This window comes from Phyllostomus discolor, chromosome 13, assembly GCF_004126475.2.
Source record: "Phyllostomus discolor isolate MPI-MPIP mPhyDis1 chromosome 13, mPhyDis1.pri.v3, whole genome shotgun sequence".
Taxonomy (NCBI): Eukaryota; Metazoa; Chordata; class Mammalia; order Chiroptera; family Phyllostomidae; genus Phyllostomus; species Phyllostomus discolor.
Window position 1 is genome coordinate 63,104,060 of NC_040915.2, and position 15,221 is coordinate 63,119,280.

At 39.6% G+C, this 15,221-nt stretch overlaps 1 protein-coding gene across 1 annotated transcript; it reads right to left on the reverse strand.

Annotated features, from left to right (window-relative positions):
- Positions 1-12,812: 12,812 nt before the first annotated feature.
- LOC114509945 (olfactory receptor 8B12-like) lies at positions 12,813-15,019 on the reverse strand. The gene has a single exon (XM_028528554.2). It carries the CDS (start codon positions 14,679-14,681, stop codon positions 13,746-13,748), a length of 936 nt encoding a protein of 311 aa, XP_028384355.1. The 5' UTR covers positions 14,682-15,019; the 3' UTR covers positions 12,813-13,745.
- Positions 15,020-15,221: the final 202 nt, after the last annotated feature.

The following is a 15,221-nucleotide window of genomic DNA, read 5'->3' on the forward strand; positions in this document are numbered from 1 at the left end:
GCAGGGAAAAACACAAAGCAATATTCTGGATTAAGTTATTTTGTTGCAGGTCTTTTATCTCCTTGGTTATATTTATTCCTAGGTACTTTATATTTTTCTTGCTATAATAAATGGGATTTCTCCTCTAGTTTCTCTTTCTGATATTTCGTTGTTGGTGCACAAAAATTTCATCAATTTCTGAATATTGACCTTGTATCCCACCTCTTTGCCAAATTCACTCATTAGGTCAATAGTTTTTTGGTGGAGACTGTAGGGTTTTCTAGGTACACTATCATGTCATCTGCAATAATGACCGTTTTACTTCCTCCTTTCCAATTTGGATGCCTTTTAGTTTTTTTTCTTGTCTGATTGTTGTGGCTAGAACTTCCAGTACCATGTTGAATAAGAGTGGTGAGAGAGGACACCCTTGTCTTATTGCAGATCTTAAGGGGAAAGCTTTTAGTTTTTTCCCATTGAATATGTTGGCTGTAGGTTTCTCATATATGGCTTTTATTATGTTGAGGTATGCTCCCTCAAGTCCCACTTTGCTGAGTGTTTTTATCATAAATGGGCATTGGATTTTATTAAAATCTTTTTCAGCATCTATTGATCTTATCATGTGATTTTTGTCCTTCATTTAGTTTATATGGAGTATTACATTAATTGATTTGTGAATATTGTAGCATCCTTACATCCCTGGGATGAATCCCATTTGACATGGTGCATGATCTTTCTAATGTATTTCTTAGTCTGGATATGCAGTGTATTGTTGAGGATTTAAGCATCTATGTTCATCAACAATACTGGCCTGTAGTTTTGTTTGTTTGATGAGTCTTCACCAGGTTTTGGAATTGGAATGTAACTGACCTTGTAAAAAGTGTTTGGGAGTTTTTACTCATGTTGAATTTTTTGGAATAGTTTGAGAAGATAGGAGTTATTTCTTTCTTAAATATTAGGTAAAATTCAACTGTGAAGCCATTTGGTACAGGGCTTTGTATGCTGGGAGTTTTTTGAATACTGCTTCAATTTTACTGGTTGTTATCAGTCTATTCAGGCTTTCTGCTTCGTCTTGATGCAGTTTTGGAAGATTATATGTTTCAAGAAATTTCTCCATGTCACCCAGGTTGTTCATAGTAATTTCTTACAATTCTTTGTATTTATATGGAATTGGTTGTAACTTCTCCTCTTTCATTTCTGATTTTATTTATTTGTGTCCTCTCTCCTTTTCATGATGACTCTGGTTGAAAGCTTGTCAATTTTATGTATCTTGCCAAAGAACCAGCTCCTGGATTTCCTGATCTTCTGAATTGTTCTTTTATCTGTGTGTCATTTAATTCTGCCCTGTTCTTGATTATTTCCTTCTTTCTCTTTGCTCTGGCCTTAGTTTGCTGTTGTTCCTCTAGTTCTTGTAGATGTAGGGTTAGGTTGCTTATTTGAGATTTTTCTATCTTCTTGACGTAGAACACTAACTGATTTTTCAATATGAAGTCAACCTTATGTTCCCAGGATGAAACTCTAATTCAAAATTATATAAAACTATTTTTGTGTTATGCAGGATTTTTTTAGCCTATTTTTCCAGTTGGATTTTTTTTTGCATCTAAATTCATGAAGCATATTAGTATATATATATATATATATATATATATATATATATATATATATTCTCTAGTAACATTTCAGTCCAGTTTAGGTTACCAGAGGCAGTACAATTTCCCCTGGTGAGCCAAGATTTCAGTCACCTATAATCACATCACCAGACTTATCCTTAGACCCAGGCAACCCATTATTGCTGCTGAGAACCCACCATCAGGCTGCTATGAGCCTGAGAGATTGGAACACAAGGGTAACCTTTGCACACGTGTTTTCCCAGTGGCTCTGTCTCCATTCCTAGACTCACTGGGTCTGCAGTCAAGGCAAGACCTGACACTTACAATGCCCTCTGTGGCTCTCAAAGCCCCTTCACACACACCATGTGCTATCAATCCTCAAGAAGCATTAAGATTGTATCATGTTTTTCATTTTAAAGATAATAAACTTGAAGTATCTATGAGTCACCAAAAGTCACATAGTAAGAAATGCATTTTTAACAAAGTTTAACAGCTCACATAGTAAGAAATGCATGGAACCTAATCGACAAAAGAAAAAAGCAAGTAAAATGTAACTGGAGACATTGAAATTAAGAACAATCTGACAGTAACCAGAGGGGAGGTAGAAGGGATTAATGGGGAAAAAGGGGAAGGGTTGTCAGGAGCAACTCTAAAGGACATGTAGACAAAACCAATAAGGAGTGGAAGCAAGGGAGGGAGGAAGGTTAGGGGTAGGGGTGGGGAGGGGAGGGAGTAAACACGGACAACTGTAATTGGACACAATGAAACAATTTTTTTTCAAAAGGAAAACATTCCTAGATACAAGAAAAGAAAGAAAGAAAAGAAATGCATTCCGTGGCACTCTTTTGAGTTCAGTTGTCAATGTTCATGATCTTTCCCCTACCAATTCATGCATTTTTCAACATTTCTAGAGCATTCTGGGGATCTTAAACACAATTGTAGTAATGTGATTAAAATATTCTGGCAAAACACGTGACAGGGAGCAAAATTGAATACCAAAACAGGAGAAGTTTCAGGGCACAAATCAGGAATGAAAGTTGAATCTGTCACAAAGATAAAGACCTCACTAGGGTAACTGTCCCAGTCAAGTTTTGGATCTCCAGCACCACCCACACAACAGGCCTCTGATGCATGTAAGTGAACCCATACTACACTTAACACCAAGTAAATGGGCGTCCTCACAGCACTCCCTCCCACACCATCTCCAGGCTTCCCCTGCACACACCTCATTAATGAGAGGGCAGTATAAAACCATGAGGCTCCACCTACTTGTAGAAAGCAGCCTGGCCTGACCAGCAGTTGAATCCTATCCACAATAAACCCTACCCGTCATGTCCCAGCCCATATCATTGTATGTTATTTAGGGACTCAATTTTTGCTCCTTGTACACATGCTCCCAAGGCTGGAACTGTAGACACCCTCTCAGAGTCAGCTGCCTGATGCTGTTGTATCCTCACTCTGGCCATCCTGAATGATCCTCATGTGAACATTCAGCAACATCATGTCACCTGCACACACAACTGCATAGCACATGCTCACAGGTGCCACACTGCATTGTCACAGGGGCCCACCTCCAAGATTATGCTGGTGCATCCCTTGGATCTGATGGTCAAGTTCATAGCTGCAGACTTCCCCTTGTTGCTGATGTCCCTGATATCATCCCAAGAGTTCTGCCCTACAGAGTTGCTGCCATGGTCTACTTTCAAATTGTGAGTCACAGTGTGAAAAACCCTTGTCTGAAACTGTACTTTGGAGATCAAGCAGCAGGAGCCGAAAACTTGGGAAAGATCATCTGAAGTTATCATTTCTAGAATTTTTCACTCAAAATTCTAGAAACACCCCCCGTCACCCTCAAGCATATGTTAGAGGTACCCACAACCAAAACAGTCTTGTGTGGTACAGCAATTGCTTCACAACATTCTTTGTTTCACTTAAGTCTCCTTCTATGTTACCATTTTTTCAAAACTGCTTAGTGATCCTTGGCTCTTTTCTTGACATTGAAAGTGTCCTAAGCTGACAGAACACAGATGTGCTTTGACTAGACTGCTCAACAAGAGCACTTCACTCTCCCCGTGTTTGTGTGGTCTGAATTACTGGGCAGCTTCTATCCTTGGGGTCCAGTTCTCTCTTTTGTGCTGATCAGTTTCACCAGAAAGCCATGCTCCAGTCTCTTAAGGGGTCATGTTAGGGTGCATAATAATCTTAAGAAAATCCTTTCTATAATCATTTCCTTTTAGTTTAGTTTAGTTTAATTTGTGTATGTGTAGGGGCGTGCTCCTGGGCTTCCCTCCTCCCCAGCTCACTCTTCCCCACTTTGCCAACTCCAGCATGCCTGGGAGGTGTGCTGAGCCTCATTGTTGATTTAAGCCACCCAGACTAGCAGCAAATTCAACATTGCAATCAGGTCCAGCCTTTTCACTCAACATCACAAACTCTTGGCTGAAAATCCCTTATGATCTCATAGAACCAGCAGTGGGTGTATGGTGTGTCACTGACAGTTGTCACACGGTGCATCAACACACACTTTTTCAGCCTCCTAGGGTCTCACTTCTGTGTTCTCACTGGGTCTACCTGGAATGCTTCCTAGCAAATCACTTCCATGTAAGCCTTCATCTCATGGTCTTTGGGGAACCCAATGCAAGACTGGTGGGAAGGAAATCAAATGAAGAGTAGAGAAGACTACACACAAGAGAAAGGGGGAGAAAAAATATTCCGGGAGAAAATAAAACCCCCCACTTTTAGGAAAGAAAACTTGGAATTCAGGATGCTCAGTAAAGAAAATTTAAAAATAAAATGAGATCAACATTTCCCCAAGTCAAAAGAAAAATCTCAGAGTTTTCACATCCAGAAATGACGTGCTCAGAGGATGGTTCAGCATGGCTGCTGCTCTGCTGGAAATAATCCCAGTCCTGGGTGGTTGCTACCCAGGCAGGAGGAGCAGCATCACTAGGCATCTTCTTAGGAATGAGAATTCTCCAGTCTTCCCGAGACCTACCAGATCGGAAACTCTGTGGATGGGGCCTAGAATCTGTGTCTCAGCAAATCCTCTGTGTGATTCAGATTCATCTAAGAACCACCAGTGTAGTTCCTGGTCCCAGGACATGAGCTAAAGTAAAGCATTTTCTCGACCCAAAGGGAAGAAAGAGCAGCTTCTACGTCTGCCTCAGGAGGGAGGAAAATAAGAATGAGTATGCACCAGATGAAGATGGTCAGTTGTAATGCTTATGGCTACAAAATCCAACTGCTTGTCAGTAGGTGCTGAAGATTTTGATGAGAGCAGGTGTGTTGCATGTGGCAGGGTTATGGTGTTGTGGTCATAGAAAGACACATTTTCCTTTGCCACTGGGTGGGTCATGACACCCCTGATATCTGTTCCTACACAAATCAAGTGTTGGCAGTGAACAGACCTGAGAGACAGATGCCATAGTACATCAGGCCATGAGTTTTAAAACAGTGGTCACTAACCAAAAAGGAGCAGGAGAAAAGTGTCTTGCACTTAAAATTAGTGATCCTGTTCCTATCTGATATAGAGTTCATTATCATTTTAAGTGAATTGACAGAAACAGAGAAGGTTCTTTATTATTCACTTTCTTTTAAAAAATATAATTTATTTCCTTTTACTTTACAACTACAGTTGATGTACAATATCATGTTAGTTTCAGGTGTGCAACCCCATCATTAGACATTTACACAACTTATGAAGGGATCACCTCAATAAATCTAGTCCCCATCTGGCACCATACATAGTCATGACAGAAGTATTGACTGTATTCCTGTGCTGTACTTTGTGTCCCCATGACTATTCTGCAACTACCAATTTGTACTTCCTAGTCCCTAAATCCCTTCACCTTTCTCACTCTTTCCCCCAAACTGTCTGATCTCACAGCCATCAAAATGTTCTCTGCATTTCTGTGTCTCCTTTTCTGTTTGCTGTTCATTTTGTTTTTTAGATTCCACAAAGAAGTGAAGTCATCTGGCATTTGTCCTTCTCTGTCTGACTTATTTCACTCAGGATAATATCCTCTAGGACCACCCATGATGTTGGGGTACAAGCTCTCATTCTTTTTTGTGGCTGAGTCACATTCCATAGTATGTCTGCACCCCTTCTTCCTCCACTCATCTCTTGATGGACACTCAGGTTGCTTCCATATCCTGGCCATTGTAAATAGTGCTGCAACAAACATACAGGTTTCTTTGGATGAACACCCACAAGTGGAGTTTCTGGGTCCTTCTTTGTCTCTTGTTTAGTCTTTGTTTTAAAGTCTATATTTTCTGGAATATGCACAGCTACTGCAGCTTTTTTGTCTTTCCTTTGTTTCCATTTTCATGTAGTACATTTTCCTATCCCATTACCTTCTGTCTGTGTGAGTCTTTTGATCTGAAGAGGGCATATCAAAGGGTCTTGTTTTGTTATCCTTAAGCCATTGTATGTCTTTCAATGGCATAATTTAGTCCATTTGCACATCAAATAAGTGTGAATAAATATGCATTTATTTTCATTTTATTATTCATATTTCTAATCTTTTTATTCTTTTAAAAGACCTTTTCACATTTCTTTTTCTTCTTTTTTCTTTATTTCTTTATTGAATTCATATTGGGGTGACATTGGTTAATAAAATTATGTAGGTTTCAGGAGCACATTTCTATTACACATCATCTGTATGTTGTATTTTGTGTTCACTACCCCAAGTCAAGTCTCCTTACATCACCACTTGTCCCCTCTCTCACTCTCTGCCTTCTTCACTCTGGTAATAATGCTACTGTTGTCTGCCTACGAGTTTTTTTCATTTTTTGCTTAATCCCTTCACCTTTTCCCCCAACCCCCATCTCCTCTCCTCTGACAGCCATCAGTCTATTCTCTGTATCCATGAGTCTGTTTCTATTTTGTTTGGTAGTCTATTCTATTCATTTGAATCCACAGGTAAGTGAAATTACATGGCAGTTGTCTTTCTCTGAGTGGCTTATTTCATCTACCCTAATACTCTATAGGTCCATCCATGCTGTCCCAAAAGGTAAGATTTCCTTCTTTTTTATAACCAAGTAGTATTCCATTGGGTGAATGTACCACTGCTTTTTTACCCGGAAGTTACCTTCAAGATATGAAACATTATAAATCTTCTGTAATTCAAGAAGTGTGGTATTGGCTTATGAATAGATGGACAGACCAATAGAACACAATGGTAAACACAGAAATAGCCCAGGTGCCTATGAAATTTTGTATTCAGTGAGATCAACAGCTCAAACCCATGTGGAAAAGATGGACTTTTTTATAAATGGCAATAGAACCACAGGATGGTCTTCTGGAAAAATATATGGTTGGATCCATTCTTCACTGCATACATACACTGGTAAAATTTCTAAAATGACCAGATATATTAAGCGGGGCCTTTGATAGCTCAGTTGGTAGAGTGGAGGACTGTAAAATGACCAGATATTCAAATATTAAAAAAATAAAACCATACAATCACATTATGATAAAAATGAGTGACTTTCTTTATAACCTAAGAGAAAAAATATTTCTAGCATTAAAATACCAGAAACAATAGATTAATAAATTTAATTTAAAAAATGTATCATAAGAACAGTCAAAAGCCAAATCACAAGTTAGAGGAAAATATGCAACTTATACCTCCAACAGAAAGCTATTATACCCAATATACAGTCTTTCTAAAAATTGAGAAGATCAAAATCCAGCAGCAACATGAGGAAAAGGTATGAAGAGACAGCCCATAAAAGAAGTAGTAACACCACTGCGGGGGCTCTCGGCCCGGGTGGACAGATGGGTGGGGCCAGCAGTGCAGTTCACAGAACAGAAAATGTGAGCCCTAGAGTGCGGAGTGCCTGGCGAGTGCCATGAGAGCCTGCAGTAGAGCCCTGAGCAGGGGCTCCTCACTTAACTACGGAAAACTCCCTTTTGAAAAGTACTTTCTGACTTCTGGACAAGATGGAGGCATAGGTGGACGCACTGTACCTCCATGCACAACCAAGATTGGAACAATAACAATTTAGAGGCAGAATAACATCCAAAACTGACAGAAAATTTATCTGAATGGAAGTCGGACAGCCAAGAAGTTGAAGTAGACCCGTTCATCCAGAACGGTAGGAGGGGCGGAGAGGAGCAGCCAGGCACAGGTCGCAGCATGGAGAGCAGAGAGAGTTGGGTGCATAAGGCATCTAGGGACGCATAAGGCATCTGGGGCATGCAAGATCACAGTGGGTGGACCCTGAGTATGCCAGCGGCAGCTGGCAGACCCAGTGAGGAGGCCGTTGTGGAACAGGGCAGAGCACACAACCCAGGGTCCCAGAGAAGGGAATGAGGTCCCACAGAGAACGGAGCAAATGCCATTGTTCCCTCTTGACCCTGCCCCCACATACAACATTACAATCTAGCAACTGGGGTGCCCAGCCCTGGTGAACACCTAAGGCTCTGCCCCTCACCGTAACAGGAGTGACCAGATTAAAAAAAGAGAGAGAGAGAGAGACAGATGGCTCAAACAGAAGAAGAAATCAATGCCCCAGAACTCATCCTTTTAAGCGACTGAGAGATAGCCAACGTATTAGATGCACAGTTCAAAACACTGGTGATCAGGAAGCTCACAGAATTGGTCGATTTTGGTAGCAAATTAGATGAAAAACTGCAGGTTACAATAAGAGAAATGAAGGAAAATGCACAGGGAACCAACAGTGATGGGAAGAAAACTGGGACTCAGAACAATAGAGTGGGCCAGAAGGAAAAAAACAACCAAACAGGAAAGAATGGAGAAATAAGAATTCAAAAAAATGAGGAGAAGGTTAGGAACCTCCAGGACATCTTTAAATATTCCAACATCAGAATTATAGGGGTACGAGAAGGGAAAGAGGAAGAGCAACAGATTGAAAATGTATTTGAACAAATAATAAAGGAGAACATCCCCATTCTGGCAAAGGAAATAGACTTCCAGGAAATCCAGGAAGCTCAGAGAGTCCCAAAGAAGTTGGACACAAGAAGAAACACACCAAGGCACATCATAATTTCATTATCCAAGGTAAAAATGAAGGAGAGAATCCTAGAAGCAGCAAGAGATAAGGGGAGAGTAACCTACAAAGCAGTTCCCATCAGACTGTCAGCTGATTTCTCAAAAGAGACCTTACAGGCAAGAAGGGGCTGGACAGAAGTATTCCAAGTCATGAAAGACAAGGACCTACATCCAAGATTGCTCTATCCAGCAAAGCTTTCATTTAGAATGGAAGGGCACATAAAGCCCTTCTCTGATAAGGTCAAGTTAAAGGAGTTCATCATCACCAAGCCATGATTATATGAAATGTTAAAGGGACTTATCTAAGAAAAAGAAGATAAAAAACATGTATAGTAAAATGACAGCAAACTCAGTTATTAACAACCACACCTACAGCAAAACCAAAAGAAACTAAGCAAACAACTAGAACAGGAACAGAACCACAGAAATGGAGATCACATGGAGGGTTAGCAACAGGGGAGTGGGAGGAAGAGAGATGGGGGAAAGGTAGGAATGAGTAGCATAGATTATAGGTTGAAAATAGATAGGGGGAGGGTAAGAATAGTACGTGAAATGTAGAAGCTAAAGAACTCATAAGCATGACACATGGACATGAACTAAAGGGGGGGAATGTGGGTGGGAGAGGGTGTACAGGGTGGAGGGGAGTGAAGGGGGAAATGGGACAACTGTAATAGCATAATCAATAAAATATATTTAAAACAGAAGTAGTAACACCAACAATCATTACATAAATGAACCCATCTTCCATGTTTCCTAAAATTAAAGAAATGCAAATTATAATAATACTTAAACACTACTCATCCATCAGGATGGAAACTATAAAAATTCTGAGAATACACCATGCTAAAGAGACTGTAAAAAAGTAGGCACTCCCATTTATTGCTGAGGGAGAAAATAAATGTCAATTCCTCCTCCCCCAACACAAAATCCATTGTCAATACAATCCCAATCAAAATCACAGCAGGTTCTTTTGTAGGAATTTACAAGCTGATTCTAGAATTCATATGGAAACTCACAGGTCCTAAAGTAGCCAAAACAACTTTGAAAGAAGTGAATGAAATCCAGGACTTTTGCTAACTGATTTCAAAAATTATTATAAAGCTACAGTAATCAAAACTGTATGGTATTGGCATAAACATAGACAAATAGATGAAAACAAACACACACAAATAGAATCAACTGATCCTATTTAACACAGGTAAAAGAACAATCACTGGACATTTAGGTGCAAATATACACATACCCCAAAATCCCACTTTGATCCATATACAAAAATTAACTCATAAAATTTCCACATTGTTCTTCTGGCCTTAGCAAAAGCAGTAAAGAATTTCTTAATTAGGACATAGCACTAACTATGAAAGACAAAGTTGATAAATCAAACTTCATTACAATTAAAAATATTGGCTATCAAAACATATCTTTTAGGATAAGTGACACACAATCTGGGGAAGATAGACAGGGAGAGGAAGATGACTGAGTATGTATGTATTATCCATAGGTACACATATATTATCAATACAACACAAACATGTACACGTATATGGACTTACAAGTGCATATTAACATTCCTTCAATACAATAGGAAAACAACTAACTACCCTATATTTTTAATGAGGAAATGACCTGAATAATTACTTCAGAGAAGACATCCAAATAGCCAGTAAATAGGTAAAAAGGTGTCCAACATCATTACTTATCAGGGAAAAAAGTTAAACAGAAAAGCATTCCACTGTCCATACCAGAATAAAAGTACATTTTTGCATATGGCATAAAACAGGGATAAAATAAAAATACCAAGGGTTAACAAGGATGTAGAGCAATTGGAATCCTCAAACATGGTTGATAGCAATGAATTTGAATCAAAAATTAAAAACCAATTTGGTATTTTTTCTTGATTTCTGCTTCTGTTGTTTGTTGGTATACAGAAATGCCTTTGATTTCTGCATACTGACTTTGTATCCTGCTGTTTTGCCAAATTCATTATTAGGCTGAGCAGTTTTCTGGCTGAGTCTATAGGATTTTCTATGTACACTTTCACGTCATCAGCAAACAATGACAGTTTTGATTCCTCCTTTCTGATTTGGATGCCTTTTATTTCCTTTTCTTGTCTGATCGCTGTGGCTAAAATTCCAATGTTAGGATTATATCCTAAGAACTCTGAAACACCAATCTAAAAGAGCCTATGCACCCCAATGTTCATAGCAGCACAATGTACAATAGCCAAGTGTTAGAAGCAAGCTAGGTGCCCATCAGTACATGAATGTGTCAAAAAACTATGGTGCATTTACACAATGGAATTCCATGCAGCAGAAAGAAAGGACATCCTACCCTTTGAGACAGCATGGATGGAACTGGAAAGCATTATGCTAAGTGAAATAGGCCAGGAGGGGAAAGACAAATACCACATGATCTCAGCTTTAACAGGGACCCAAACAACAAAACAAACAAACACGCAAAATATAACCAAAGACACTGAAGTAGAGAACAGGCTGACAACAACCAGGGGGAAGAGAGGAGGAAATATCAGGGGAAAGGGGGAAGGGTTTACAGGAACAAGTATAAAAGACACATGGACAAAAAAACTAGAGGGGAGTGGAAATGGGAGTGGGGGAGTGCTGGGGGTGGACAGGGAAGGGAGTAGAAGGCAGAAAACTGTACTTGAACAACAACTAAGATAAAAGAAAAGAAAAGAAAAAGAAAACAGTTTGGCAGAGATGTTTATAAAAGCTCCACATAAGCCTACTCTATTATCTAGCAGATACACATATAAGCATAATCCAAAAGAAATGTTTGCTTATTCAACCAAAATGCACATTCAAACTGTTTCTAAAGGCTTTATCAATAATAGGCAAAAACTTGAAACTATCTAACTTTATTAATAGGCTAAATAATTGTACATTCACATGATGGAATACTACACAGCAATATAACATAATCTACCCATATATACTGCAAAATAGATGTACCTGACAGGCTTTATGATGAAGAAGAGAGGCCAGAAACAATTGAGTACCTGTTCATATGAAGTTCAAATACAGACAACACACTATAATACTAAAAGTCAGAAGAGTAGATAGCTGTGGGGCATGGGACTGAGGGCAGGTTGTATTTATTGGAAAGATGTAATAGGAAACTTTCCAAAGTAGATGGAAATATTGTGCATCTTGATGTAGGTTGTGGTTACATATTCATGTGCAAAAGTTTAATGAGCTGTACAGTTAAGATTTGTGCACTTTGCTATATGAAAGTTAGGGCACAACATTTTCAATAGGACGTTTCTGTATCCTTTCATGACCTACATTGAATAGCGTATTCAATACACCAACCCCAACTCCTAAATTCTAGGTTCCCTAAATTCAGGCACCCACAGGGTCCAGCACAAAAAAATACCCCTTTGATTACATAATAATCTTTTATTACAAAATAATAAGCACGTAATTCTGTAACATAACAATATCACACTCCAGCGCGCCATATGACACTTTAGGTGAAATGTTCAAATTGCTGTCCACCTCTTGTGAGACATTCATGTACCCTAGAAACCACACTCAATGGTGCTATTTCTGCTGGACTCTGTGTTTCATCTCATCTCAATCCTGCCTTCAGAAGCTTATTCTTTCCTTTTTGGCAGCATTGAACAGAATCGAAAGGCAGAACTAACTCCACAGATCTGCCAATTTCCCCTGCATCCTAATGGAATGGACTTGCCTAAGAAACAGCCAGGTAAGTCAAAATATTTTCCCCAGCACTTCATTTGTCATTGCTTCTCTGAGAAATTTTACCAGTAATAGTGAGTTTAGATGAAAGTGGTTCTTTTGATTTTAATATAAAGCTCTATTTCCCATTTCATAATATGGAGGCTTTATGAAATTATCCCAAGATCACCATTTCTTACCCATATGCCTCTGTTATTAGAACATTGAGGCTACCTGCAATGCCTGACAATTCCATAGCAATTGCCTCTCCTAATAAGCAGCAGCTTGGTGCTGCCTGGCAGGTGAACATGGACCCAGGGCCAGCTAGTACTCCTTTCCATCCTCTAGACCAGTGTCATCCAATGGAAATATAATGCAAGCCTCCTATAAATTCTAAACTTTCTAGTAGGTACCTGAAAAATAAACACATACATTCATTTTAATGGCATATTTTCTTTAACACTATATATTCAAAATCTTATCATTTCAACATGTAATCAAGTAAGAAAGTATGCATGAGATTATTTTTTCATATTCTTCAAAGATTTGGTTTGTATGTCACACTTACTTTGCCCACTTGCAGTATGTCTCAATTTGGATGTCCACATTTCAGTTGCTCAATACCACACATGACAGTGACTACCAGTTCAGATAGCACAGCTCCCAATGACCTTGGACCACAACCAAGATAACCCTTGCAATGAGACTCCAAATTCTGTCTCAGCCTTGAAATAATATGCCGCCTTCACTCATCATTTTTCTCCCCTATAAAATTCCATTTCTATCCCCTGGAAGTCTTAATTCACTAACCCACATCCCTGGTGCTCCACTCACCAACTGGGTGGTCACCATACTTGCCTTCTGAGAAACCTAACACAGGACACATTCACACACTAAAAAATTTATCACACACTGATCTTCTCATTTTGCCAAGACCAACTCAAAAAAATTTTTCACCTCCTATTCTCTTGCAAAATGTGATGGATTAAAATTATTTTGTGCATGTAGCATGAAATTACTGTCAACCCATTATTAATTTAGATGTACTGGGTTAACTAACATGTGAAATGACATCTTTCAGAAAGAAATGAAGCAAGAAAACATGGCATAAAGGGAAACAAACTGAATTGAGATTCAAGCTGGGATTTCAGTCCCAGATCTGCCACCAGGTAGTTTCATATTTTTGGACTAGATGAAATTATTCTGAAGCCCCATTAAATACTGCATACTGTATAATTGCAGAAACTATTTTCATACAATAAAGAAGGAAGTGCTGGGGTGATGATGAGAGAGAATAAATCCATTTGGGAAAGAGAGTTAAATTTTCCTTTCAATATACAATCCAAAAGCACGAAGTTTGAATTCCTTATTGACGATGATGATAAAATAATAATAGCACTCTCATTTAAAAATTCTGATCCCTTTTCTCAATTTCCAATTTTTTCTCAAGAGAAAGTTATTCTGCCCAAGGTTTTTTTCATGGCTAATTTGACATCCTTGTTCCTCAGGCTGTAGATTAGTGGGTTCAGCATGGGCACCACAATTGTATAGAACAGACTACACACTTTCCCCTGGTCAAGGGGTACAGCAGAAGGTGGTTTAAGGTATGCAAAAGTTCCTGACCCAAAGAAGAGACAAATTGCAATTATGTGAGAACCACAGGTACTAAACGCTTTGGATTTGCCCTTAGTAGAACTAATGTGGAAAATGCTGGAAAGAATGAAGCCATAAGAGAGAAAAATCGTCACAATGGACACCCCAATGCCAAAGCCTGCAACAATAAAGACCACCAGATTATTCATGTAAGAGCTATTGCAAGAGAGTTCAAGAAGGGGAAGGATGTCACACATATAATGATTGACAAGGTTGTCTGCACAAAAGGTCAGAAACAGTATATTAACTGTATGAGCTAAAGCCCCCAAAGCCCCTATCCCATAGACACCCACCAGAAGAAATAGACACACCTGAGGAGACATGGTGACCGTGTACAACAGTGGTTTACAGATGGCCACATAGCGGTCATATGCCATTGCTGACAAGATAAAGGATTCAGAAATGACAAACAAAGAGAAGAAAAAGAGCTGAGTCATACACCCTGTGTAGGAGATGATGTTCTTCTTTGAGACAAAACTCATCAGCATTTTGGGGATGATGGCAGAGGAGTAACTGAAGTCAATGAAGGACAAGTTGAAGAGGAAAAAGTACATGGGGGTGTGAAGGTGAGAGTTCAGCCCAATCAGTGTTATCAAGCCCAGGTTCCCCAGCACAGTGACCATGTAGAAGCCCAGAAACAGGAAGAAGAGGGGGAGCTGGAGTCCTGGCTGGTTTGTTAAGCCTGCAAGGATAAACTCTGTCACAGAGGAGGTGTTATCTGCAGCCATCCTCCTCTGGAAGGGTCTGAGGTCTGGGAGGGAAACAGAAAAGAATTGCTCACACAGACAGAGGAAAACAACCCATTCTTGAGAGTGGTGTTTGAACAGGGATGTGTGGAACTTAGAGCTGAGATGGCATCTCCTTGTTCCCCCATCTCTGTTTTTATGGTCTCCACATGGCTTCGACCATCCTAGTAACTCTTGGTGGGTGAAATTTGCCTCCAGAGTAAGGGTTCATCCAACTGAGGAGAAAGTCCACAAAGATCAGCTGGGATGCCCCTGCAACCTTGCAGTGACTCTCCTCTGGTACTGCCTGCCCACTATAGCCCTGGACCAAGTTTTGTGTGACCTGGACCCCTCTCTGGAGTGCTGTTGAGCAGCAGACGCCAGTTGTCTTAGACCTTCCACCTTTAGTCAGTGCTGGTCAGAACAGGAAGATGAGGCTTTGTTACCCAGAGTCTATTGGGAATGCCCATGGAAATATTATGTGAAAATAATACTGGAGTTATAAGGCAAAGTTATTAACTAAACCTGAGAAAAAAGAAACAT